This window comes from Macaca fascicularis, chromosome 1, assembly GCF_037993035.2.
Source record: "Macaca fascicularis isolate 582-1 chromosome 1, T2T-MFA8v1.1".
NCBI lineage: Eukaryota > Metazoa > Chordata > Mammalia > Primates > Cercopithecidae > Macaca > Macaca fascicularis.
This window is the reverse complement of record NC_088375.1, coordinates 192,515,476-192,541,113: the sequence shown is the minus strand read 5'-3', so window position 1 is coordinate 192,541,113 and position 25,638 is coordinate 192,515,476. Positions and strand designations below refer to the sequence as shown.

The 25,638-nt window shown below is 43.4% G+C and overlaps 2 protein-coding genes across 25 annotated transcripts in view; one reads left to right on the top strand and one right to left on the bottom strand.

The window, feature by feature from the left end:
• FOXJ3 (forkhead box J3) overlaps positions 1-3,770 on the bottom strand; it is a 152,048-nt gene extending 148,278 nt beyond the window's left edge. For 12 of the 24 annotated variants that reach the window (XM_015437564.4, XM_074010668.1, XM_074010640.1 and 9 more), the window contains exon 1: positions 2,963-3,115. Coding sequence is in view for 6 of the 24 variants with exons in the window: in XM_065524163.2 (XP_065380235.1) it covers positions 759-910 (152 nt within the window). In the remaining 18 variants the exon portion in view is untranslated. Of the gene's footprint in view, positions 1-758; positions 2,919-2,962; positions 3,116-3,523 lie in introns of those variants that run through there. The other 12 variants (XM_045373292.3, XM_005543753.4, XM_074010666.1 and 9 more) reach the window with 8 other exon arrangements.
• Positions 2,122-25,638, top strand: LOC107127718 (uncharacterized). Its single transcript, XM_065519078.2, has 3 exons — positions 2,122-2,172; positions 2,637-3,753; positions 25,366-25,638. Exons 1-2 carry the CDS (start codon positions 2,122-2,124, stop codon positions 3,279-3,281), a joined length of 696 nt encoding a protein of 231 aa, XP_065375150.1. The 3' UTR covers positions 3,282-3,753; positions 25,366-25,638.

Sequence of the window (25,638 nt, the reverse complement as noted above, 5' to 3'; positions counted from 1 at the left end):
TTGCAGAAAATCTTCCTTGGCTTCTGTGAAACTGATGCACTTTCTGGTTCTTCTCAGAATGCTATCAGCCTATTACAGGACCCAAAATTCCAAACCTCAAAGCTCTTTTTTCATTATACTACTATCCTCCCAACACACATCTACTGATGTGTTTTACCACCATCTATATTCCTGGTCAATGCAAAATCTACCTTTCATCTAATTGTTCATTGTATATGGAAATAATTACATGCATAAAGTTAAGTAAGTTGCCCAAAGTCCCTTCTGATTTTAATACCTTATTATGAAGATTTAATGAATTAAACACATTTAAGGCGCTTAGAACTACATCTGCCATACAGTAAGTAAACGTTAGCTATTATTTTTTTCCTACAACCACTATCTTATAACACACCCTCATCATCTTATTCCTAAAATTCTCCATGAGCATTCTAATCAGTCTCTCCACTCTCAGGACACTCAACTGATACAAAAACCTTCCTCAGGAACAAGATGCATCATCTTACTCTCATTCTTTAGAATCCATTGTGGTACCCTATCAAACTAAACCCTCTATCCTTGAAAGATCCTCCACCAATACCCCCCTCACCAATCCTAAACTCATTTATTATTATTCACCAACACAGACGATCTGACAGTCAAGTTCCTTGATATCATTTGTACATTGCCACTTCTCTCGCTTTGCACAGGCCCCTTCGCTCTCCTGAAATACATCTCTTCCCCTTTGGAAATTTGTATCTTTCTCAAATGTCACTTACACTTTTGACTTTGGTTGTACTGTTATCCCAAGGAGAAGTCCAATGCAAAGTCCAATGCAGTTTGGTAATTCTGAATGATGTACATGTTTCCCCAACAGAAAAAAACAACTCCGTTCTTTCGACATAAGTTGAAGCTTTCCAAGAGACCGCATATCTTATTTGTCTCTTCATACAGACTACTTCACACATAGATAACACGGAACTTTACAGAAGTACACAAATGCTGACTTACCAAAAAAAAAAGCCTCTGTATGTATCAGAACAACATTCTCTATTTTCCACTGCCCCACCCATACTTAGCATAATGAAAGCAGACAGAATCTAAAATCTATATTTAAATATTTTCATTCTACATAGAACGAAAGGGAATATACGAACTGTACCAGATAAAAGGGGAAAAAAGTCAAAAATATACTCAAAGAATGTACAATGTGAAAAGCAAAGTGAGAATTCAGGACACTTTGGAATCTAGTAAGTGACTTCGAAACATTAAGATTTTCTATTTTACCCAAACTAATGAACAAAGAAGAGCCAAAATAAACAAGTTCTAGCCTCATCCAAAAAAAAATCTAACGAAAGCATGAGAAACTTCCCAGCTTCGTCCTCAGCAGCACAAAATCAAGAAGATTCACCTCAATTCTGAGACACAAAAGCAAAAAGAGAAATCCTCCTATTTAAGAAACTAAAACATTTAATCACATCTATATAATATATGTCACTCCGAAAAAGAGAGAGGAGTTACTGCTTTTCTATAAATATTTGCTAGGGACCAGGGGGAATAGGTTTCTCTCACTGTTACTGCGGGAACAATCTGTGGTCTCAAAAGAGCCAAACAGAAGATGAAAACCCTAATCTGGAAGAGACCTTAAGAAAAAAACTACTCAAAACATGTTTCAAACCAGTTTCAAAAAAGAGAGTGCAATGGGTACTCAACAGAGTAAGGGGAAAAGTGAAGTAAAAGAGCTTGTACAAAATAAGTGACTAGGTGAAACTAGTGCTGCCTTGTGAGAAAAAGAGCTATGCATATAACGCTCCTATGACATCACGCTTTTTCACTGGGAAACAAAACTGAGGAAAACAAACACAAATAAATCTCAGAAAAAGACCAAAAAGGTGCCCACCAATCTCTAACTCCTTCAGGAATTAGAGTGAATGGCTCTAACTCACTCAGGAATCCAACTAGGGACAACACAAACGTGGAATGCACCAACACGGAATAGTAAAACCTTCGCTCACCAGACACACAAAAGGTAAAATCGAGAAATGAAAACTATATACCTGAATTCATCCGTAGCAAGCGCTTATTCTCTATGATTAACCAACAGAGGAAAGAATAAGAGCAGCTAATGGAAGAGGAGAAAAGATGTTAATGAAACTAAGCCCTGTTATGTCCCCTACTGGCCTCAATTTCAGAGTACAACTCTTGATTCTTCATCTAACCAACAGTCGGCCTCGGCAAAGCAAACTGATCCTAACACCTTCCATGCCACCGGGAGGAAATCACAGAGGAAAAACCATCCCGTTAACCTCCCTCCTCACCAGCTGCAAAAATGGAGCTGGGAGGGGGGGCGGGAGACACTCTACCACGTGGGCAGGATGCAACACACACAGGACAGCAACACGTCCGCATGGAACGTCTGCCTTTGCCCTAATCCCAGCAAAGGACACAGACACAGGATGGGCGGGAACGCAGGCACCCTCGCAAAGGCCTCCTCACCCCAAAGGGCCACCCCGAGGCGTGAGTTACAGCCCGCCCGGCCGGCAGAAAAGCGCCCCCAAGCTTGAAGGGAAGAAGCCGCAGACTGCCGGGGCCGGGGGCTAGCCCCGGCCAGGGGACAGGTCATGGATGGAAGGAGACGGTAGCTGCCCTCGGACTAGGCGCCCCCGGGATCCACGGCTGGTTCCCCGGGGCCCCGCCTGGGGGAGGGGCGGGAAACGCGGAGCCGCTGCTTCCCGGCTGAGGGGCAGCAGCAGCTGAAGAGAAGCGCCGCGGGGGAGGGAGGGACCCAGCCCTCAGCGCCCGCCGGGCCCCAGCCCGGACCCAGGCCCCCTGCCCCGCCCGCCGCCCACCCCACAGCGCGGCTGCGACTAGAAGAGAGAGGGCGTCTCGCGGAGGGCAGCCCCTGCCTCCGATCTGGGAGATGCCCCAGCCCCGCCTCCTCGCCCGCCGCCCAGGCCCGGCCGCCCCGGCGGCGGGCACTTACCTCAGGCTGCGCAGGCCGGGACGGCCCGGCCGAGCCCCCGGCCGCTGCGTGCGTCTCCGCCCCCCGGGAAAGGTCCCAACGGTGCCTAGTGCGAGCGGCCGAGGCCCCGAGCAGCGCCGAGAGCGGCGGCGGCAGCAGGAGCAGCCAACATCCGGGGCCGCGCACCCGGAACTACTTCCCGACCCACATCCCCCTCCCGCCCTCGCGCCACCTCCTCCTGCGACGTCGCAGCACCGCCTGCCCGGCGTCGGCGGCGTCAAGTCCCTGCGCGTCCTCGGCCGCTTCGACGCACGCGGGATCCCTCCGCTGGGACAAGTAGTGCCCTGAGACTGCCGGGGCCTCGGCTCCGCGGGTGTCATCTGGCGGCCTGCAGTTCCAAGCGACTTGGGGTCCTTCTGCCTTGGAGTGGCGTCTGGGGAGCAAGGGCAGCGGAAGCAACCCCGCAGTTGAGGACAGTAGGTATCGGTGGCTTTGGACCCTGCCCGCGGAGACCTGGGGCCCCATGCCCCGAAGAAATGGTGCCACCTGTCCTCCCCCGCCCCCCCACCTCCGCCACCTCACCGAAGCGCCCGGCACCTTAGCCTCCTCTCCAGGAAACCGGACCCCTTTTCTGGCACACCGTGGATTCCGGGACCCCCAACAAAGGCTCCTTGGACCTTCAGGACACCCCTCCTTTCAGAACTTCTTGAGCCCCAGGTGCTAGACTCGTGTCTGCGGAGGCCTTTCCCGTGCCTGGTCTTACTTTCTTTCTTAAAGGAGTTGGAACTCTAAAGGCCCTTCTGACTCTCAAGGTAGCTACCCAGGTTATGGTCCTACTATCAGTAGGTGGAGCGTTTAGAAGGGTAGTTTGGTCGACTAGTGAACTTTGGAATTTACTTCTACGTCAGTCTTCACTGATTTTTTCTCTAAACTATTAGCACTGATAGACTGCCCTATAATTTCACACTTAATTACATTCCAGTGTAGTATTTGCTGTTGCTTCATTCGCGTTAGTCATATATTCCCCTGCAGCACCAAACACGCTTTTGAACTCACATTGGGTGGCTCAATATTTGGAGACTTAGATATTTGTTAGATGAATACTGGGCTGATTGGATGAGAGGAAAAGGAGAGGCATGAGTGAATTGGCCCTGGGTACTTTTTGACATAGCCTCAAAGGGTTCAGATAAACTCCAGCAGATCTGAGCACACAATTCCTTCAGTAAATATTGAACACTTGCCATTTGGTCAAGCATTTCTAGGCACTAGAGATTCAAAGTACTCACACATTCCTTTTGTTTATAAGACTAGCAAGATTCTGAAGGTTCATGTACTCATTTACTCAACAAATATTTGCCAATCACTACTAAGGTTACCAGACACCATTTTAGTGCTTGGGATGTATCAGTAAACAGAAGAGAGAGAGAAAACAAGTACCCTTCCCTCTTGGAGCTTTCATTCTAATATAGGGAGAAAGATGATAAACGTAAGAAAATTATGTAATATGTTAGAAGGCATTGGGTGCTATGGGGAAAAAAAAAATACACCAGGATAAGGGGTATGAAGAAAACTGGAGGAAGGGGGTGTGCAATTTTTTTTTTCTTTTTTTCAGAGGGAATCCTGCTCCCTCGCCCAGGCTGGAGGGCAGTGGCACGATCTCGGCTCACTGCAAACCCCGGGTTCAAGTGATTCTCCTGCCTCAGCCTCCTTAGTAGCTGGATCACAGACGCGCGCTACCACGCCCAGCTAATTTTTGTATTTTTAGTAGAGGTGGGGTTTCAACATGTTGGCCAGGCTGGTCGCGGAACTCCCGAACTCAAGTGATCCGCCCTCCTCGGCCTCCCAAAGTGCTGGGATTACAAGCGTGAGCCACCGCGCTTGGCCTGCAATTTTGAATAGAGCCGTCAGCATGGGCCTCATTTATAAAATGACTTTAAATCGGAGACCTGAAAGAGCTGAGGGAGTCAGCCATGCAGTTGACTGGGGAAGAGTGTCCTTGGTGAACGGCCCTGAGACAAAAGCCTCGGGAAGTGTTAGAAAGAATGAGGAGGCCAGGACGGTTAGAGCAGTGAGCAAATGGGAGCGGAATGAGGAGATAAGATCAGAGAGGGATCTCAAGTAGGGAGCTGTAAGAATCTTGGCTGAAACAGAACCACTGCTGGGCTTTGAACAGAGGAGTGATAGGATCTGACTTGCGCTTTCAAAACATCACTCTGGTCAGATCACTGTGGCCGCCGTGCTAAGAGCAGACCTAAGAGGACAATGGTGGAAGCCAGAGGCTCCATTACCCAGGTACAGAATGATGGCTCGAACCAGATGGTAGCAATGAATAAGATGGATAAGATGCAGTCTCAGCCGGGCACAGTGGCATTTGACTGTAATCCCAGTTATTCAGGAGGCTGAGGCAGGAGGATAGGAGCACTTGAGCCCAGGAGTTCAAGTGCAGCCTGGGCAACACAGCAAGCCCCCATCTCTAAACAATAAGCGTACAGTCTGTCTACAGTCTCCCAACACTTTGGGAGGCAGAGGCGGGAGGATTGCTTGAGCACAAGAGTTCAAGAACAGCCTAGGCAACGTGGGGAGACTCTGTCTCTACAAAAATAAAAAAAATTAGCCAGCAGGGTAGTGTGCACCCATGGTCCCAGCTATGTGGGAGGCTGAGATGGGAGGATCCCTTGGGCCCAAGAGGTCAAGGCTGCAGTGAGTTGTGATTGCGCCACTGCACTCCAGCCTGGGTAACAGAGCGAGACGCTGTCTTTAAAAAAAGAGAGAGAGAGTAGACTTAGCTCCAAGTCTGGAGCTTTTGTTTATTTTTTTCTTTATAAAAATTTTTTAACTTTATAGAAATGGGATCTCACTATGTTGCTCAGACTTGTGTTGAACTCCTGTTTAGCACCATCTCTTACAAGTGTTAGGCAGCTCTGCTCCTCTCACTTGTCTGGGATTCTGAGGTTCTTCCCTAAAGTGCTCATCCTGAGCTAATGGGGGATAGGGCTGGAGAGAGAACAGAGGTGGTTAGCTGCCAGAATGAGGTGGGAAGATGGGGATCAGCAGCCTTTGTGAAGGAAAGAAGTATGAGTCCCAGGGTGTTAAAAGGTGGATGGGCAATAAAATCTATTACATACGGGATTCATGCTAAATGAGTAGATTTTAGCTTCTCTTGCCACAATAAAAAAAAATGGATAACTGTGTGAGATGATGGCTCTGTTAATTTGCTTCACTATAGTGACCTTTTGACTATCCCATAACATCATGTGGTATACTTTAAATATGTACAACAATATGTGTTTAATTTTTTTTTTTTTTTTTTTTTTTGAGATGGAGTCTCGCTCAGTCGCCCAGGCTGGAGTGCAGTGGCGCGATCTCGGCTCACTGCAAGCTCCGCCTCCCGGGTTCACGCCATTCTCCTGCCTCGGCCTCCCGAGTAGCTGGAACCACAGGCGCCCACCACTAAGCCCGGCTAATTTTTTTGTATTTTCAGTAGAGACAGGGTTTCACCGTGTTAGCCAGGATGATCTCGATCTCCTGACCTCGTGATCCGCCTGTCTTGGCCTCCCAAAGTGCTGGGATTACAGGCGTGAGCCACCGTGCCCAGCCTAAATTTTTTTAAGATTAAAAAAAGGGTGGAGGAGTATCCCTCCTCAAAAAAAAAAAAAAAAGAATAAAGCAGGCTGGGCACGGTGGCTAATGCCTGTAATCCCAGCACTTTGGGAGGCCAATGTGGGAGGATCACTTTAGCTCATGAGGTTGAGACCAACCTGGGCAACAAAATGACACCCTGACTCTAAGAAAAATAAAAAAACTAGAATGGTTATAGCAGCCCGGGGAATTCTGGAACATTGTGAGGAAGAAAAGCTTAAAGCCTAGATTGAGAAGGCAGACCTAGATTCAAGTCTAATATTCCATAGCTTGCTTACTTTGTGCCTACATCCAGTTATTTGGTTTCTCTTAGCCTCTGTTTCCCTGCCTATAATAAGGAAACAATAATCATAGCTACCTAGCAAAAGAGACCATGCACAGGCTGCCAAAAATAAAGGTCCCCGAGACAGCTGTTGTTATTATTCATAAGATCCCAGTGTCAGCACAGAAAAGAGTATAGTAGTTCACTGTCTTGCTAGATGGGAGTGGACTAGAAGGGAGGGTGCAGAGCAGGAGAGCCTTCAAAGAGGAGATATTATCCAGCTCAAGGGACAGACCCTTAAAAGACACAGATTGCCCAGGGGAATAAAGTAGTGGTTTTATTGTTTTGTATTGTTTGCAATCTTTTCCTAGCTTCATCTGAATTCTGAATTTTCTGAAAGGAACACAGCCGAGAGCTGGGCTGCAATAGCCCTACAAAAACCTTGATTGGACACTGGCAGTGCTTCAACAGCAGAGTGTTCAACACTTCACATGACCCAGACACTTAGATAAATGAGCCTTTACCTGCTCCTTTTCTCCCTCTGTATTTATTGTAAGAGGAAATTAGAAAATGAGAAATGAATTTAAAATGAGCCAAGACTTGCAAGAGGGAGAGAAAAACACGAGAGAGCCCCTCCTATTATTCCTAGCCCGGGAAAAGCCTTCCGGATTCCCTGGGTATCTCTATGTAATATTTTATAATTCTTGAATTAGGTTTTTTGAAAGGCTATACATAGGCCATCTGAAAAGTCTCGGCACTACTGACTGCTATTTAAGGAAAATGCTTGGGCGTTGGTCACTATGCACACTTACATAGCATTCAATAATCATTTAGCAAGCGCCTACTCTATACCAGGTGTTGTACTAAATATCAAGGAGTCAAAAGAGAATAAAAGAGAAGCAGACATGTAAACAGTTAATCCCAATGCAGTTTGGTAGAAATTTATACTTGTGCCATGGAAACAGAAAAGAAGCAAGGCTTAATTCTGTCAAATTGGATGAGGTGGAGGGTGAGGCACAGTCACTGGGGCCAAACAAAGCTTCACCCTTAAAAGGTAAAGTTAAGGCTAAATTTTAATAAACGAGTAGGAATTTGCCATGCAGAGACAGAAGCAAGACTGGGAGTAGAGAAAAACAATTACGGGCAGAGAACAACTTGTGCAAAGTCAGAGGTTGGGTAGATAAAAGTAGAGCCCACAGAAGTGATAGTCTTATAAGTAGTCATTAAATATTAGTGCCTGATGGGAATAACTAACTCATGCAGCTAGACCACATCACTCTATGTAAACCATCATTGAGTTCCTGTCCTCTGGTAGCTTGGTGTTGACTTCAGATTGTATCAGTAAGGCAAAATGTGATCCTTCCCAAAGACTCCACTACTTAATCATTATTAGTAGAAAGGAGCAGCTTAGATTATTTTTTCCCGATAGAAGGCATTAGCCTAAAATACATTTTTTTTCCTAGGCTGTCAATGAATTTGCACTAGTGCATTCATAGCAATCTGCCATCCCCCACCTGCAACCCATCTCCATGTTCCTTGTAACCACCTGGTTCAAACCTTGGTTTACCTCCACTCTTAGAATCAGCCAAGCTAATTAAAAGCACAGTGAAAGACACAAAGGCACCAAGACAGCTGAGCAAACATTAACAAATGCGTAGAGTAAATAAAGTACTTGTATTATGTGTAAGCAATGGTGCAGATGAAACTTGGGTGGCACTAGGAAGGGTGAGTCAGAGGATGTTCAAACAGAGTAGGATCAAGGGAAATCTCTCTGCCAGTTAGTTAGCAATATATTTTGGGTTGATAGAAAGGAACCTGGTTAGCAGGAAAAAGTAGCCAAGGTTTGCAGCCCCAAGGAACCTGAAACTCTGGTACAAATTTGGTAGTAAGAAACAAGTGTTTAAAGTTGTAAAGATACTGGCTTCCTTCATGCCTAATGAGCTAAATAAGAACCATCAAGAAACCCCAGTGCTGGATGGAGTTTGGGGGTGGGGGAATAGTTAACATTTAGTGTTCTTTGTGTGAGTAGCAACACAATAGGCCCTTTGCGTCTGTTTGGTTTTTTTAAATCCTTACAGTAAAACTACAAGGTGGTCATCATGTAAATGAAGAGGAAACAGAGGCTCAGTAGTTTAAGTGTCAGAGGTGAAATTTGAAGCCAGAATTGTCTGATCCTAAGCCCTCTCTTCCGCCTTCAAAGACTCTAAACCAGCCAGATTGTTTACACTAATGTGAGATACAGTACTTAAGGTACTGGGTGAGGCACTGTGAGAAGGTGTATTTATATCCAAGTATCACAAATAAAGGGTAAAGAGACCCTGTGGAAGACTATATAATTGTTCCCAAACACTTGTTGTGCCTCCCAGAATTGGATTGTAATTTCCTAAATTTGCCAGTTTCCTAAATTTCAAAATTTGCTGGGGGTGGTGGCATGCGCCTGTAATCCCAGCTACTCTGGAGGCTGAGGCAGGAGAATTGCTTAAACCAGGGAGGTGGAGGTTGCAGTGAGCCGAGATCGGGCCACTGCACTCCAGCCTGGGCGACACAGCGAGACTTCATCTCAAAAAAAAAAAAAAAAGGGAGCGACCCTACCTTGAGCAACATAGTGAGACAGTGCCTCTAAATAAAAATAAAAATCCGGATTGTTTGCACCAATGTAAAATACAGTATTTAAGGTACTGTGTGAGGCACTCTGAAAAGGTGTATTTACATCCACGTATCACAAATGAAGGGTAAAGAGACCCTGTGGAAGACTATATAATTGTTCCCAAACACTTATTGTGCCTCCCAGAATTGGATTGTAATTTCCTATTGACAGCAGGCTTGGCTGTGTGACTTGCATTAGGTAATGAAATGTGAGTGGCAGTATGAGCCACTTCCAGCTGGAAGCTCTCAGTCAATGTGCTGCACCATGTTTTCCTTGCCTGCTCTCCTCATGACCAGCAACATTCTGGATAGAGGCTAATCCATCAGCCTCAGTCCCAGAGTGAAGACAATGTGCAGCAGAGCCACAGCTGACCTGGGAAGGACACAACGTAAGCGAGAAAAATAACCTTTGCTGATTAGGCCACTGAGATTTGCGGGTTGATACCATAGCATAACAGCCTATACTGACTAATGCAGACACTTTCTGAATCTTTCTCTTTAGTGACCCAAATTCTGGTGTCATCTTCAGGTAGAAAGATTGCTTGGGGATTACGAGAAGATATAGAGAACGGGATGATTGGTGTAGTATAGTGAAAGGCTTTAAAATACAGTATTTGAGGTATTTGAGGCAGGGCATGGTGGCTCACACCTGTAATCCCGGAGCTTTGGGAGACCAAGGCATGAGGATTGCTTGAGGCTAAGAGTTAGAGACCCGCTGGGAGCGGTGGCTCACACCTGTAATCCCAGCACTTTGGGAGGCCGAGGCGGGTGAATCACCTGAGGTCAGGAGATGGAGACCAGTCTGGCAAACATGGTGAAACCCCATCTTGACTAAAAATACAAAAATTAGCTGGTCATGGTGGTACATGCCTGTAATCCCAGCTACTCAGGAGGCTGAGGCAGGAGAATTGCTTAAACCCAGGAGGCAGAGGTTACGGTGAGCCGAGATCATGCCACTGCACTCCAGCCTGGGCAACAAAGCAAGACTGTCTCAAAAAAAAAAAAAAAAAAAAAAAAAATGCCGGACACTGTGACTCACACCTGTAATCCCAGCACTTTGGAAGGCTGAAGCGGGCGGGTTGCCTGAGGTCAGGAGTTCGAGACCAGTCTGGCCAACATGGTGAAACCCTGTCTCTACTAAAAATACGAAAAATTTGCCGGGCATGGTGGCATGTGCGGCATGCGCCTGTAATCCCAGCTACTCTGGAGGCTGAGGCAGGGGAATTGCTTAAACCAGGAAGGTGGAGGTTGCAATAAGCTGAGATCGGGCCCACTGCACTCCAGCCTGGGCAACACAGCGAGACTCCATCTCAAAAAAAAAAAAGAGAGAGAAAGAGAGACCCTACCTTGAGCAACATAGTGAGACAGTGCCTCTAAATTAAAATAAAATTAAATTAAATTAAAATACAGAATTTGAAACTCAGTCAGTCTTTTTTTTATTTTTTATTTTTTATTTTTTTATTTTTTATTTTTTTTAATTTTTATTTTTATTTTTATTTTTTTTTATTTTTTTGAGACGGAGTCTTGCTCTGTAGCCCGGGCTGGAGTGCAGTGGCCGGATCTCAGCTCACTGCAAGCTCCGCCTCCCGGGTTTGCGCCATTCTCCTGCCTCAGCCTCTGGAGTAGCTGGGACTACAGGCGCCCGCCACCTCGCCCGGCTAGTTTTTTGTATTTTTAGTAGAGACGGGGTTTCACCGTGTTAGCCAGGATGGTCTCGATCTCCTGACCTCGTGATCCGCCCGTCTCGGCCTCCCAAAGTGCTGGGATTACAGGCTTGAGCCACCGCGCCCCGCCCTCAGTCAGTCTTGATCTGTGGGCTCAGACAACCCTTTATAAGTGCCATGGACCATGTCATGCCCCAGAAGCTGGGGAACTTACAAAGAATGTTAAGATATATTTCCTGTTTTTCTTTTCTTGTATTATTATTATTATTATTATTATTTTTAATAGAGGCAAGGTCTCATTGTGTTGCCCAGGTTGGTCTCGAAATCCTGGCCTCAAACAATCCTCCTGCCTCAACTTCCCAAAGTGTTGGAATTATAGGTGTGAACTACCATACCCAGCACAGTCCCAGTTTTTTTTGTTTGTTTGGTTGGTTGGTTGGTTGGTTTTTTTTTTTTGAGATGAAGTCTCGCTCTTGTGCCCTAAACTGGAATGCAACGGTGCGATCTTGGCTCACTGCAACCTCCGCCTCCCAGGTTCAAGTGATTCTTCTACCTCAGCCTCCCAAGTAGCTGGGATTACAGGCGCCTGCGACCATGCCCGGCTAAATTTTTTTTGTATTTTTAGTAGAGATGGGGTTTCACCATGTTGGCCAGGTTGGTCTTGAACTCCTGAGCTCAGGTGATCCGCCCACCTGGGCCTCCCAAAGTGCTGGGATTACAGGCATGAGCTACCGCGCCCAGCCAGTACATGTTTCTGAGATAAGGACCATGCTCATTTGCTTCTATACCTAGTAACCCATCACTGCATGTGGCAGCCTCTAGGCACTAAATAAGTAAAATTTTGTCAAATTAATGCTATGAAATAATCTAGAACCATAACCAAAGTCCCCTAACTCCCCACAAAGGCTTTTCCTGTGTTGTGACATATTGCTAACTTGGGTTAAGGGATTATTAGTAGCTAATTTTTATATAAAACGTTATGTGTACCTAATTTATTTGCAATGTCGCATAAAAGAAAAATATCTTGAACATTAGGATCTGCAGGCCCTGGAGCATGGTCAGTATTCAGTAAAGGAACTCAGTCCTCTCTCAGTAATCACAAAGAATGGAAGACACTGAAAAGCCCAAAGGACTTGGTAATGAGAAATCTAGCTTGAAGTGCACTGGGTACTAAGTTTTTAATGGGACCAGATTAAAAGAACATGTAGGTGAAGGTTAAATTTAGGTAAACAGTCTGGGCACCGTGGCTCACACCTGTAATCCCAGCCTTTGGGAGGCAAAGGCGGGTGAATCGCTTGAGCCCAGGAGTGCAAGACCAACCTGGGCAACATGGTGAAATGAAACTCTGTATTCCAGCTGCTTGGGAGGCTGAGGTGGGAGGATCACTTGAACCTGGGAGTTTGAGGCTGCAGTGGTCTGTGTTCGTGCCACTGCACTCCAGCCTGAGCTGTAACAGAGAAAGTACCTTGTCTCAACAACAATAACAAAAAAAAAAAATTTTTAAAACAATTAGACAAACATAGGTGCAAAGTCCTAAGTCCTAACACTTTCCAGACATTTCCAAAGCTTACTGGAAAGTAATTGAAAAACCATCTGTGGAATGTCCTTGATGCAAGCATTGAAGAGAGTCCTGAGAACTAATTAGGACTGCTCAGATCTGTGGATCAGTTCTTCGAAACTAGGAAGAGATTCAACCTGTTGTTTCTACTATTCACTCAAAAAGTGACAATACTGCAAACATAACAGGCATCTAATTCTGGAGTATGACAGTGTTGGCATAATTAGAATTTGAGGGCCAGGCACAGTGGCTCATGCCTGTAGTCCCAGCACTTTGGAAGGCTGAAGCATATGGATTGCTTGAGCCCAGGAGTTCTTGACCAGCCTGGGCAACATGGAAAAACCCCATCTCTACAAAAAATACAAAAATTAGCTGGATATGGTAGCACACACCTGTTCTCCCAGCTACTACGTGGAAGGATCACTTGCACCCAGAGGTTGAGGCTGCAGTGGGCCTGATCATGCCACTGCACTCCAGCCTGGGCAACAGAGATCCTATATCAAAAAAAAAAAAAAAAAAAAAAGTGCAAGAGATAGATGAAACAAGACTGGCAAAATGTTGATGTCTGTAGAAGTTCAGAGGAGGGAACAATGACTTCTGTCAGAAACAGGAAACAGAAAAAGGAAATAATATTTTATATCAATAAATCCCTGTAATCTAGGAGTTGGAGATTTTCCTCCTCAATTTATAGGCAAGGGACACCGAGGTCACTCTGCTGGTAAATGGCAATATGAAGACTTGAGCATCAATTTGTGACTTTGAAATCCCTCCTTTTGCTAACACACCACACAGACTGCTGAAATATGTCATCTCATATTCTATTTTAGTGAAAATGAAGAAGAGTTGCTTTACTACTTAAAGGAAACTTACTTATAATTCCTATATATTTCACCTTTCCTAAAGGATCTCATTTCCACCTTTTAGCAACCATGTTGAATACTTACTGACTTATGCTGTTTTCATTATATCTCATCTAAGTTCATGATTCACCATGACTTGCCCCCATTTTAGTATGGTAAAATAAGTAAGAAATGTTTCTTTTTGCAATGATTCTTAAAGCAAAATATGCTAAAAAGGCATATTTGCACACACACGCACACAAAGACAAAGCTTCTTTTAATGTACTTAAGTATTTCCCTTTTTAACTATTTAGCAGTTAATTTTTGGCCTATACTATGTCCACTGCCCCCATCTGATCTCTTTTTCTGCAGTGTTAAGTATAGCCAAGCTTAACTCTTCTAATGGGGTTTCTTGTTCCATGCTACCATGAAATATACCACCCTTATTTCTACAAATTTCATCTGGATTTGATCTTTTTCTAAAATGAAATTTGCTAGAAATGCTGGTGAAATGAATATTCATTTATTCAGTAAATATTAAGTGCTAATTCTAGGTTAGGTATTGTGCTAAGGGCTGGGAGTACAAAGATAAAAGCGGTAGCTAGGGGGCAGTATAGCATAATAGCAATTAAGAGTATGGGCTCCCAGCTGGCACGGTGGCTCACGTCTGTAATCCCAGCACTTTGGGAGGCTGAGGCAGGCGGATCACCTGAGGTCAGGAGTTCGAGACCAGCCTGGCCAACATGGCGAAACCCCGTCTCTACTAAAAATACAAAAATTAGCCGGGCGTAAGGCTGAATTCCTGTAATCCCAGCTACTTGGGAGGCTGAGGCAGGAGAATCGCTTGAACCTGGAAGGTGGAGGCTGCAGGGAGGTGGAGTCTGCAGGGAGGCAGAGGCTGCAGTGAGCCAAGATCATGCCATTGCACTCCAGTGTGGGCAACAAAAGCGAAACTTTGTCTCAAAAGAAAAAAAAAAAAAAAGTGTGTGGGCTCCCTTGTCTGGGGTTAAATGGCCAGCCCTGCCACTCATTAGTTCAATCATTTTAGTTAGGCAAATCACATAATCTCTCTGAGCTTCAGTTTCGTCATATGTAAATGTGGATAATAATAATACAGACAGTCCCTGACTTAAGATGGTTTGATTTAAAATTTTTCGACTTCACAGTGGTGTGAAAACAATATGCATTCAGTAGAAACCATACTTGAATTTTGATCTTTTCCCAGGCTAACAATATGTGGTATAATACTCTTCCATGAGAGATTCAACATGTTATTATAAAATAATACATTTATTTTATTATTTATTGTTTAGGCTTTGTGATTGATGATTTTGCCCAACTGTAGGCTAATGTAATTGTTCTGGACATGTTTAAGATAGGCAAGGCTGAGCTATGATGTTCGGTAGGTTAGGTGTATTAAATGCATTTTCGACTTACCATATCTTGAACTTATGATGAGTTTATCAGGATGTAGTCCCATACTAAATGAAGGAGCATCTGTACCTACCTACCTAGGTATGCTGTGAGTTAACTGAAACCATGCACAGGTAGACACATGCACAGGCTTAACACAGTGCTTAGCACATGAGGAGTGCTATAAATGTTAGCTCTTCCTTTTCCCCTATATGGTTCATATAGGAAGGATAGTGGAAGAAGGAATTTGATCTGACTGAGGATGAGCATTTTTTGTTGTTTTTGTTTGTTTGTTTGATAAGAAATGGGATTTCTTTCTGTCACCCAGGTTGGAGTGCAGTGGCACCATCTCGGCTCACTGCAACCTCTGCCTCCCAGGCGAGGGTGAGTGTTTTAAGGAAGAGTTTGCAGATACAGAAACATTTGACCTCATCCTTGAAAAATGAGTTCAAGTTTGTTGAGGCAAAGTAGGCAGAAGAGTGATTCCAAGGATAAAGGCCTGGCTCCATTCTTCAACGTGGGACATATTTGAAAAGCGCCTTCCATCTCTCAAGCTCCCTAGGGGTTGGGTGAGGTGAGATCAGATGAGATATGTATGGCAACTGTATCACTGCTCAGATCCTTCCTTTGCCCATTCCTATCCACTATGATTGAACACAAAAGCATACCCCCACTTTACCCTCCCCCACAAAAAACTTCATGCCCACAAAACTCCCTCTCAGAGTCTTTTTCTCAAGGAATCTAACCTAAGACATCATGAATGATACTAACTATAATTTGCAGTAGAAAAATACCATTTATGGCCGGGCGTGGTAGCTCAGGCGTATAATCCCAGCACTTTGGGAGGCTGAGCCAGGGGGATCACAAGGTCAGGAGATTGAGACCATCCTGGCTAACACTGTGAAACCCCATCTCTACTAAAAATACAAATAATTAGCCAGACGTCGTGTCATGCGCCTGTAGTCCCAGCTACTCGGAAGGCTGAGGCAGAAGAATCTCTTGAACCCAGGAGGCAGAGGTTGCAGTGAGCTGAGATTGCACCACTGCACTCCAGCCTGGGCAACAGAGCAAACTCCATCTCAAAAAAAAAAAAAAAAGAAAGAAAGAATATCATTTATGTATACAATGTAGAAACCTGGCTATGAAGGACTAGCTAGGGGAAATACACATTAATTTATTCATTAAACCATCACAATGCATTTGTCCAACATTGTATTAAATAATATTCTGTATTTCCTTATATCTAAGTCTTTATTGTGCATATAATCTTGGATAGACGCACTTAACGTTTTAAATATAGAGAAACTTCAGATATGCAAGTAATATAATGAATCCTCATATACCCATTTTCCAATGTCAGCAGTTATCAAGTAGTAAATAACTTTTTTTTTTTTTGAGATGGAGTTTCACTCTGTCACCCAGGCTGGAGTGCAGTGGCGCAATCTTGGCTCACTGCAACCACTGCCTCCCAGGTTCAAACAATTCTCCTGCCTCAGCCTCCCAAGTAGCTGGGACTACAGGCACGTGCCACCACACCCAGCTACTTTTTGTATTTTTAGTAGAGACGGGTTTCGCCATGTTGGCCAGGCTGGTCTCAAACTCCTGACCTCAGGTGATCCATCCGCCTCAGGTAACTAACCTTTTTAATCTATATCCCTACCCTCACCCTCACATTGCCCCTTCTGTGTTACTTTGAAGCAAATTCCAGACCTCATACTACATCAATACACACATATTTTAAAAATGCATCTCCAAAAGATAAGAACTCTTTTATTAACAAAACATAATCATACCATTGACTTAGCTAAAAATTAATGAGAATTTTTGAAGTCACTAGTATTAAGATATGTCTTTGATCCTGTCAGTATTTAAACTTTCAGTCACCTTATGAATTTTTTAAAATTTTGTTTGTTTGAATCAAAGCTCAAGTAAGATCTACACATGGAAATTAATAAGTCTCTTAAATCTTTTTTTATTTTGTAAGTTCCTTTTCCATTATTTTTTATTGCAATGTGTTTGTTGAAGAAACCACAGCATTTTTCCTGTAGTATTTCTACAGTATGGATTTTGCTAATTGTTTCCCTGTTATGATGTTTAACATGTGCCTCTGCCCTCCATTTTTTGTTTGTTTTTTGTTGTTGTTGTTTTTGAGACGGAGTCTTGCTCTGTTGCCCAGGCTGGAGTGCAGTGATGCCATCTCTGCTCACTGCAACCTCCACCTCCTGGGCTTAAGCAATTCTCCTGCCTCAGCCTCCTGAGTAGCTAGGATTATAGGCGCCCGCCACCACACCAAGCTAATTTTTATATTTTTAGTAGACAGGGGGTTTCACCACGTTGGCCAGGCTGGTTTCGAACTCCTGACCTCAAGTGATTCTACCTGCCTTGGCCTCCCAAAGTGCTGGGATTACAGATGTGAGCCACCACGCCAGGCCCCTCTGTATTTTGTGTAAATAAGTACTTGGATCCAGAGGTTGGACCATTCATATGTGATTTTTTTCATGTTTTTCCATCAAGAAGGCACAAAATATCTGGTTCTCTTTCCTCTCATTTTTCTTAAATACTTAAAAATTTTTCCTCCCAAGAAGTTACAATCAGCATAACTTGGGTTGCAAGTTAAGAATTGCAGCTGGTATGTAATTGGGCCACCATAAGACAACTGATCTTTAAGAAACTCTAAAATTAATCTAGTCCTACTGTTACCATGGTATCATTTGTCCTCATCTTATTGTTCATCAGGTATTGCTACGTACTGATCATGGCATCCAGGACTGGGCTGGGAACCATGTTATAATAACTGGCACCATTTATTCAGTTCTTGCTGTAGGCCAACTACTTCATTTCAGATTTTTCTAATCATCGTAACAACCCCACAGTGCAAATTTTAATATTCTCATTTTATAGAAGAAAACTAAATTCAGGAAGGTAAAATGACTTTCCTAAGTCCATTAGGAAATATCTAAGGCAAATGGCAAAAGCAGAGGTGGCATGTAACCCAGATATGTCTGGTGCCCAAGGTGTGTCTGCTTTTTCCCTCTAACTCCCAGTCCTTTGAAAATACAACGAAATTATAAGAAGAATCCCTGCCTTCAGTGGGATTATATCTGTTTAGGAGAAAGAGATTAAAGTACTAAAACAACTAAGGAATATCAGATAAGAAAACAGTATATAGAACATGAACAATGAAAATGTGTGCATTTTGCATGTGGTGACTTCTATAAACAAGCAATAAGGAGAAGGAGACATCAGTGTTGATTGAAGTTTCTGCAGGAGGCTCCATCAAGCAATGCAGAAATCATTGTAAGTATAAAAGCTTTACCAATGAGCGAAGGGGTCCTTTGCACAAGCATTCTCTCCCCTGGGATCCATGTCATACTGACACAAAGATTTTGTCACCATGGCAACTGGTCACTGGACCAATGAAATAATCAGTTGTCATGGTAACATGATCTCCATCTTACTCCCACCAGGCACCTGTTCTAAATCATCACATCCTCCAACAACCTCAAACCACCTCAATGCTCCTTTCTTCTTTCCCTTAGTCACCTTGCTATCCCCAGTCACCTATTATGGCACCCCTAAATTTATGTTTAGATGGATATATGAGACTGTTAAAAAGCCAGAGCAAATGAAAGTGACTTTGTAGTGTAGAGCTGCACTTCAGAGAGGGGGAAAACCTCTCAAATATGAGTTGAATGAGCCAGAACACCGAAGAAGAGCCTTTGAAAATTTTGTCCCTACATTTCCCTAAGTAAAATTCCTTTAGATTTTGAGACATTGCACTATCTTGACTATCCTCCTATGTCTCTTTTTCTTTCTCTTTCTTTCTTTCTCTTTCTCTTTCTTTCTTTCTTTCTTCCTTTCTCTCTCTCTCTCTCTCTCTCTCTCTCTTTCTCTCTCTTTCTTTTTTTTAAGACATCTTGCTCTGTCACCCAGGTTGCAGTGCAATGGCACCATCACGGCTCAGTGCAACCTCCACCCTCCGGGTTCAAGCGATACTCCTGCCTCAGCGTCCTGAGTAGCTGGGATTACAGGCGCATGCTGCCATGCCCGGCTACTTTTGTATTTTTAGTAGAGATGGGGTTTCACCGTGTTGGTCAGGCTGGTCTCCAACTCCTGACCTCAGGTGATCCACCCGCCTCGGCCTCCCAATGTGCTGGGATTACATGCATGAGCCACTGCGCCCGGCCCTGTGTCTACTTCTTTATTGGCTCCTTTTCCTTCTCCCATCTCCTAAATGCAGGTGTCTCTCAAGCTCCACCCTTCGTATCTGCTCTTTCTCTAAACTGCACTGCCCAGTACCATAGCCACTAGCCACATGACAGCTATTGAGCCCTTGAAATTATTTATAGACATGCTAAACTGAGATGTGCTGTAAGTGTAAAATGCATATCAGATTGTAAAGATTTTGTGTAAAAATGTAAAATATCTAATAATTTTATACTGATTACATGTTGAAAAAACAATTTGGATATGTTTAGTACAAAAAAAATTAAAATTTAATTTCACTTGTTTCTTTTTTTAGATTTTTAATATGGTTGCTGAAAATTTTAAATTGCATGTATAGCTTACATTCACAGCTTGTGTTATATTTCCATTTGACAGCACTGATCTAAATGTTTTTCCTAAAAACATCTCACCCATGCTCTAGGTGTCCAGTATCCCCTTTATGAAATGATTTTGAGGTTCCAAATCCAAGCCTCTTCTGAGATTCAAACCCACATTTCCACCATCCTGCTGGCCTTTCACAGACGGGCACTAGCTCTTCAGCTCAACATGAGCAAAGCTATGAGCTTTCCTTCCAAACCCGTTTTTTATCCTGGTTGGCTTTATTAATCTTTTGTGTTAGTTCTTATTGCTGCTGTAACAGCTTACCACAAACTTAGTGGCTTAAAATAACATAAATGTATTATTTTACAGCTCTGGAGGTCAGCAGCCTGAAATAGGTTCCACTGGGCTAAAAGCAAGGTTTTGCAGAAACTGCATTCCTCTGGAGGTTCTAGGAGACAATCTATTTCCTTGATTTATTCAACTTCTAGGAGCTGCCAGCATTCTTTGGCTCATAGCCCCCTTCCATCTTCAAAGCCAGCAATGGTCGAGTCTCTCTCGTGTCACATCACTCTGACACTCACTCTGCTGCCTCCCTTTTTTACTTCTAAGGACCATTGTGATTGCATTGGGCCAATACAGACAATACAGGATAATCTCTCCATCTCAAGATCAGCTGATTAGCAACCTTAAACTTCATCTTCACTCTTAATTCTCCCTTTCCATGTAAAGTAATATATTCACAGGTTCCAAGGATTAGGGGATGGACATCTCACAGGAAAGGGCTGGACAGAAAGGGAGAATCTATGTGCAAGTCCAACAAGAAAAGAAATGATCATCAGAACAGATCAGATTGCTTTTAAAGTGGATTGCTTTAGAAGCATCAGAAGCTCTCATTGCTTTTAAAGTGGATTGCTGAAACTAATCGAGATCAGTTAAAGGGGCTGGCTGCTATGGACACCAATGGTCTAACCTCCCACTTAATTCACTGCAAAATCTACCTTCTCCAAAACTCCTTTCCTGATTACTCCTCTCCCCAAGTTACACTTTCCCTCTATGATCTGTGATAGTTTTTTTATTTCCTTGGACATCTGTCTTACTCTGCTTTGTGTTATGATGAGATATTTAAGCACTTGATTTTAACCTGTCTACTAGGTTGGGAAACTGCTTGATTCACCTTAGTGTTTAGCCATGATGCCTAACATGGTACTTAATATATAGTACTTTCTCCGTAACTATTTCTTGAATTTAGTTTAATAGAAACAAATCATGTTGGCATAGAGTGGGTTTGTCACCACAATCACTAATTTCCCTAAACAGTGGACACTTTCTAGTTGACTTCCACTTAACTGATACTCTTCCTGCTATCTTAAAAGAACCATCAGTGTGAAGCCTGACAGGTAATGGGCTATTGTGCACTTGAGTTTCATGCTCATCCAGAGTCAGTTGTATTTTATGTAATAACCTGTTGACATCATGTGTAGTTGATATTCTGACTAATTTATTTAATATAGTTATATAGACCAATGTACTATAAGTGTCAAAAGAATGACAGTTGTTTCTATAAAGACTATGTTGATGATCCTAGGAATGCAAGGAAGTGCAGCATCCTAAAATCTATTGATGTAGTATACCACTTTAACAGATTAAAAGAGGAAAAACTATGACCTTTTCAGTAAGTACAGAAAAGGCATCAACATTTAACACTCATTCATGGTTTTAAAAAATCTTTAGAACTGGAATTAAAAGTCTAGCTACTGTCCTTATATAGAGATAATATGATTGATTACATACAAAGCCCCAAAATAATCTGTAGAATAGAATCTTTTTTTTTTTGAGATGGAGTCTTGCTCTGTCACCCAGGCTGGAGTGCAGTGGCACGATCTTAGCTCACTGTAACCTCCGCCTCCTGGGTTCAAACAATTCTCCTGCCTCAGCCTCCCGAGTAGCTGGGATTACAGGCGTGTGCCACCACGCCTGGCTAATTTTTGTATTTTTAGTAGAGACAGGGTTTCACCATGTTGGTCAGGCTGGTCTCGAACTCCTGACCTCAGGTGATCCGCCCACCTCGGCCTCCCAGAGTGCTGGGATTACAGGCTTGAGTCATCACGCCCGAACTAGAATTGAATCTATTAAAGCTAATAAGGGAGTTTAGCAAGTTTGCCATATTCAAAACCAATAAATAATCAATAGCCTTTCTTTTTTCTTTTCTCTTTCTTTATTTGTTTTAGAGACAGAGGTCTCACTATGTTGCCCAGGCTGGAGTGCAGTGGCTATTCACAGGTGCGATCACTGTGTACTACAGCCTCAAACTCCTGAGCTGAAGTGATCCTCCTGCGTCAGCCTCCAGAGGAGCTGGGACTACAGCTATATGCCACTATGCCTGGCTCAATAGACTTTCAATATCAATAAATAATTAAAACCTGTATTAGAAATGAAGATCTCATCCACAATACTGATACAAGGAAAAAGATTATTAGAAATCAACCTGACAAATGCTATGTAAGATCATTGTGAAGAAAATTCCAAAATTGAGGAACAAATACAAATACACACACAGATCTGAATAAATGAAGATATCCACCAGGTTCATGAGTTCAATGTCATAAAGATGTGAATTCTTCCCTAATTTGTCCATAAATTCAATATAATTCTAAATTAAATCCAGCTATAACTTTTTGTGGAACTAAACAGTCTGATCTTAGGATTCATTTGGAAGTAGAAAAGGACAAGATAATTTTGAAGATGCAGAACAAAATAGAAAGACTGTGCCACCACATATCAACTTATTTTATTTTATTTATTTATATTTTGAGACTGAGTCTTGCTCTGTCGCCCAGGCTGGAGTACAGTGGTACAGCCTCGGCCCACTGCAACCTTCACTTCCTGGGTTCAAGTGATTCTCGTGCCTTAGCCTCCTGAGTAGCTGAGATTACAGGCAAGCACCACCATGCCCGGCTAATTTTTGTGTTTTCAGTAGAGACAGGGTTTTGCCATGTTGACCAGGCTGGTCTCGAATTCCTGACCTCAGGTGATCCACCCTCCTCGGCCTCCCAAAGTGCTGGGATTACAGGCATGAGCCACTGCGCCCAGCCTTATTTTAAAGTTGTAAGATTTAAGATGGTATGACATTAGCTTAGGGATAGACAAATTGTTGAATGGAATAGAAAAGAGACCCTAAAAAGAAGCCCGTGAATATACACAGACTTGACATGCTCAAAGGTGGTATTACAAATGTAGAGGGAGGAATGAATTAGTCAATAAATGGAAAATTGGTTGTTCTAAAGGAGCAAAATAATACACCTGCCCCCTGGGGAGCCCCAGGAGCTGCTGACATTCCTTCATCTCCCAACACTTCTCAATCTCCCCATAGAGTGAGAGCCTGGCTTTGGCATGGCCTCCATTGCCCTCAGTACATCAGAAGACACAATGACTCTGGTGCCCAGGTCCCACCCTACCAGACTCGTAGAGACTCTTCCCATCCCCGCCAATCTCAGATAAAGCATCAAACACCATATAACAGCACTGAAGACTGGTTTGCCTACTGGTTACACAGAGAAGCTGTGTTACACAGCCTAGAAGTTAACTAACTCCCCGTAGAGCAAACTTCAACCAAGAACAGAGAGAAGTGGAGCCAGAAAATAAATTATTTGCCCTTTCTCTGTCTCTGATGCACAATTCTGTTGTATAGCACTTACACGAAACCTATCTGGAAGATGTCCTGGGTAAACAAGCCACAGGCTGAATTTCCTTAGGAAGCTGTGCCCAGCTTCCAACATGGTATCCTGCATTTGCTTTCTTTTCTTCCATGCCTTATTTCCCTTTTCCCCTCACTCTTGCTGGCCTGGGATTGCCCCTCTCAATACCTTAGCATGGAGGTGATACTTCAGGCTCTGTTTTTCAGAGAACCTGGGTAAGATAGTTGCGTGTATAGAAAAAAAAAAAAGGTCTCTACGCCACACCATATCCAAAACCATATCTAAGAGGAATAAAAACCTAAATATGTAAAATAAAGCTTTAAAACATTTTGAAGAGAATGTAGAAAAATATTTCTCTCAGAATAGGAAATGTTTTTTAAAACAAAAAAAGCAGAAACCATGAAAGAAAAGTTTGATACCTGTGATTACCTATCATTTAAAACACGTATTTAACAAAAGATGATATAAAAAAGATGAATTACATGCTGCACTCTGAGAGAAGATATTTGTAATTCATTTAACTGACAAGAAAATATATGCTGAATTTATTTATTTACTTATTTATGAGACGGAGTCTCGCTCTGTCACCCAGGCTGGGGTGCAATGGTGTGATCTTGGCTCACTGCAACCTCCACCTCCCTGGTTCAAGCGATTCTCCTGTCTCAGCCTCCCAAGTAGCTGGGATTACAGGCACATGCCGCCACACCGGCTAATTTTTTGTAATTTTAGTAGAGGCGGGGTTTCACTATGTTGGCCAGGCTGGTCTCAAACACCTGACCTTGTGATCTGCCCACCTCGGCCTCCCAAAGTGCTGGGATTACAGGTGTGAGGCAGCACGCCTGGTAGGTATGCCGAATTTATAACAAAATTCCTACAAATCAAGAATACAAGATAAAGAGCGAAAAAGTGGGTAAAGTGGTGGCAGAGCGAGAACCTGTCTCAAGACAAAACAACAAAAAACAAAACAAAGCAAGAAAAAAAAAAACGTAGCAAGATGCCATCTTTACAAAAATTAAAACTTTTTTTTTTTTTTTTTTTTTTTTGAGATGGAGTCTTGCTCTGTCGCCCAGGCTGGAGTGCAGTGGCCGGATCTCAGTTCACTGCAAGCTCCCCCTCCCGGGTTTACGCCATTCTCCTGCCTCAGCCTCCCAAGTAGCTGGGACTACAGGCGCCCGCCACCTCGCCCAGCTAGTGTTTTGTATTTTTTAGTAGAGACGGGGTTTCACCGTGTTAGCCAGGATGGTCTCTATCTCCTGACCTCGTGATCTGCCCGTCTCGGCCTCCCAAAGTGCTGGGATTGCAGGCTTGAGCCACCGTGCCCGGCCTTTTTTTTTGAGACAGAGTTTCACTCTTATTGCCCAGGCTGGAGTGTAATGGCATGATCTCGGCTCACCGAAACCTCCGCCTCCCAGATTCAAGCAATTCTCCTGCCTCAGCCTCCCAAGTAGCTGGGATTACAGGTATGTGCCACCATGCCCAGCTAATTTTGTATTTTCAGTACGGACCAGGTTTCACTATGTTGGCCAGGCTGGTTTCGAGCTCCTGACCTCAGGTGATCCACCCGCCTCAGCCTCCCAAAGTACTGGGATTACAGGCATGAGCCACTGCACCTGGCCAAAACATTTTTTAAAAAAGAAAACAGTGGAGAAATTGTAGTTTCAGAAAGGGTGAGAGCTGACCTTTTTCTTCCTGCATGTAGCCAGATTCCTCTGGGAGTGGCACCCTCTCTGTATCAGAGCAAGGAAATGGCCCTCATCACTGGAAACTTGGAATTGAAGGCTGCAGTGGGCCTGAATAAACATACCTAGTGAAGTTACCCTTAGCTTTTACCTGTATTACACCCCTCCGTGTATTTCCTAAGGACACCCCTAGAAAATTTTACTGCCCTAGGCAGATTTTATTTTCTCTCAGGTTTGGGAAACACTCTTGTTAAATAGTTTCAAGCTCTCTGGGATTGGCAGATACTCAGACATATTTCTCTCTTGGAGCACAGCTCTGGGTCATTTCTTCTCAAGTTTATTGCTCTTTATCTAAAATGTATGGAAATATCTTGCTTTGGCCATTTCTTCAGACTTCACTCATAAAGATCCCCATGTACATGTAAAACTAATACAATTTGTATGCTTTTATTCATCTGCTTGGTGTCAATTTGGTTTCCAGATCCAGCCGAAGAACCCACTAGGAGCTAGAAGGGGGATTGGATGTGACCTATGGCTCCCCTAATTGGAAAGACTCAGTGAAGACTGAAGACTGAGTTGCTAAAAAAAAAAAAAAAAAAAAGAGCAGAAATGACTATTGAAATAAATGTAAGCAAAACAACTAAAGAGTTGGGTAAATAATTTTAAGTAATTTAAAGTCCTACACATAGATATCTTCCCAGGTGTGTTTAAGTCCTTGCACATTAAAGAAACTCAAACTGAAGAATCATAAAAA

What these genes read in the sequence shown, in the direction of transcription:
- LOC107127718 (XM_065519078.2), top strand. Translation starts at nt 2,122, where the DNA reads ATGTTAATGAAACTAAGCCCTGTTATGTCCCCTACTGGCCTCAATTTC. An exon ending in CTACTGGCCTCAATTTCAGA is followed by an intron (nt 2,173 to 2,636) that starts GTACAACTCTTG and finishes CCCTCGGACTAG; the next exon opens with GCGCCCCCGGGATCCACGGC.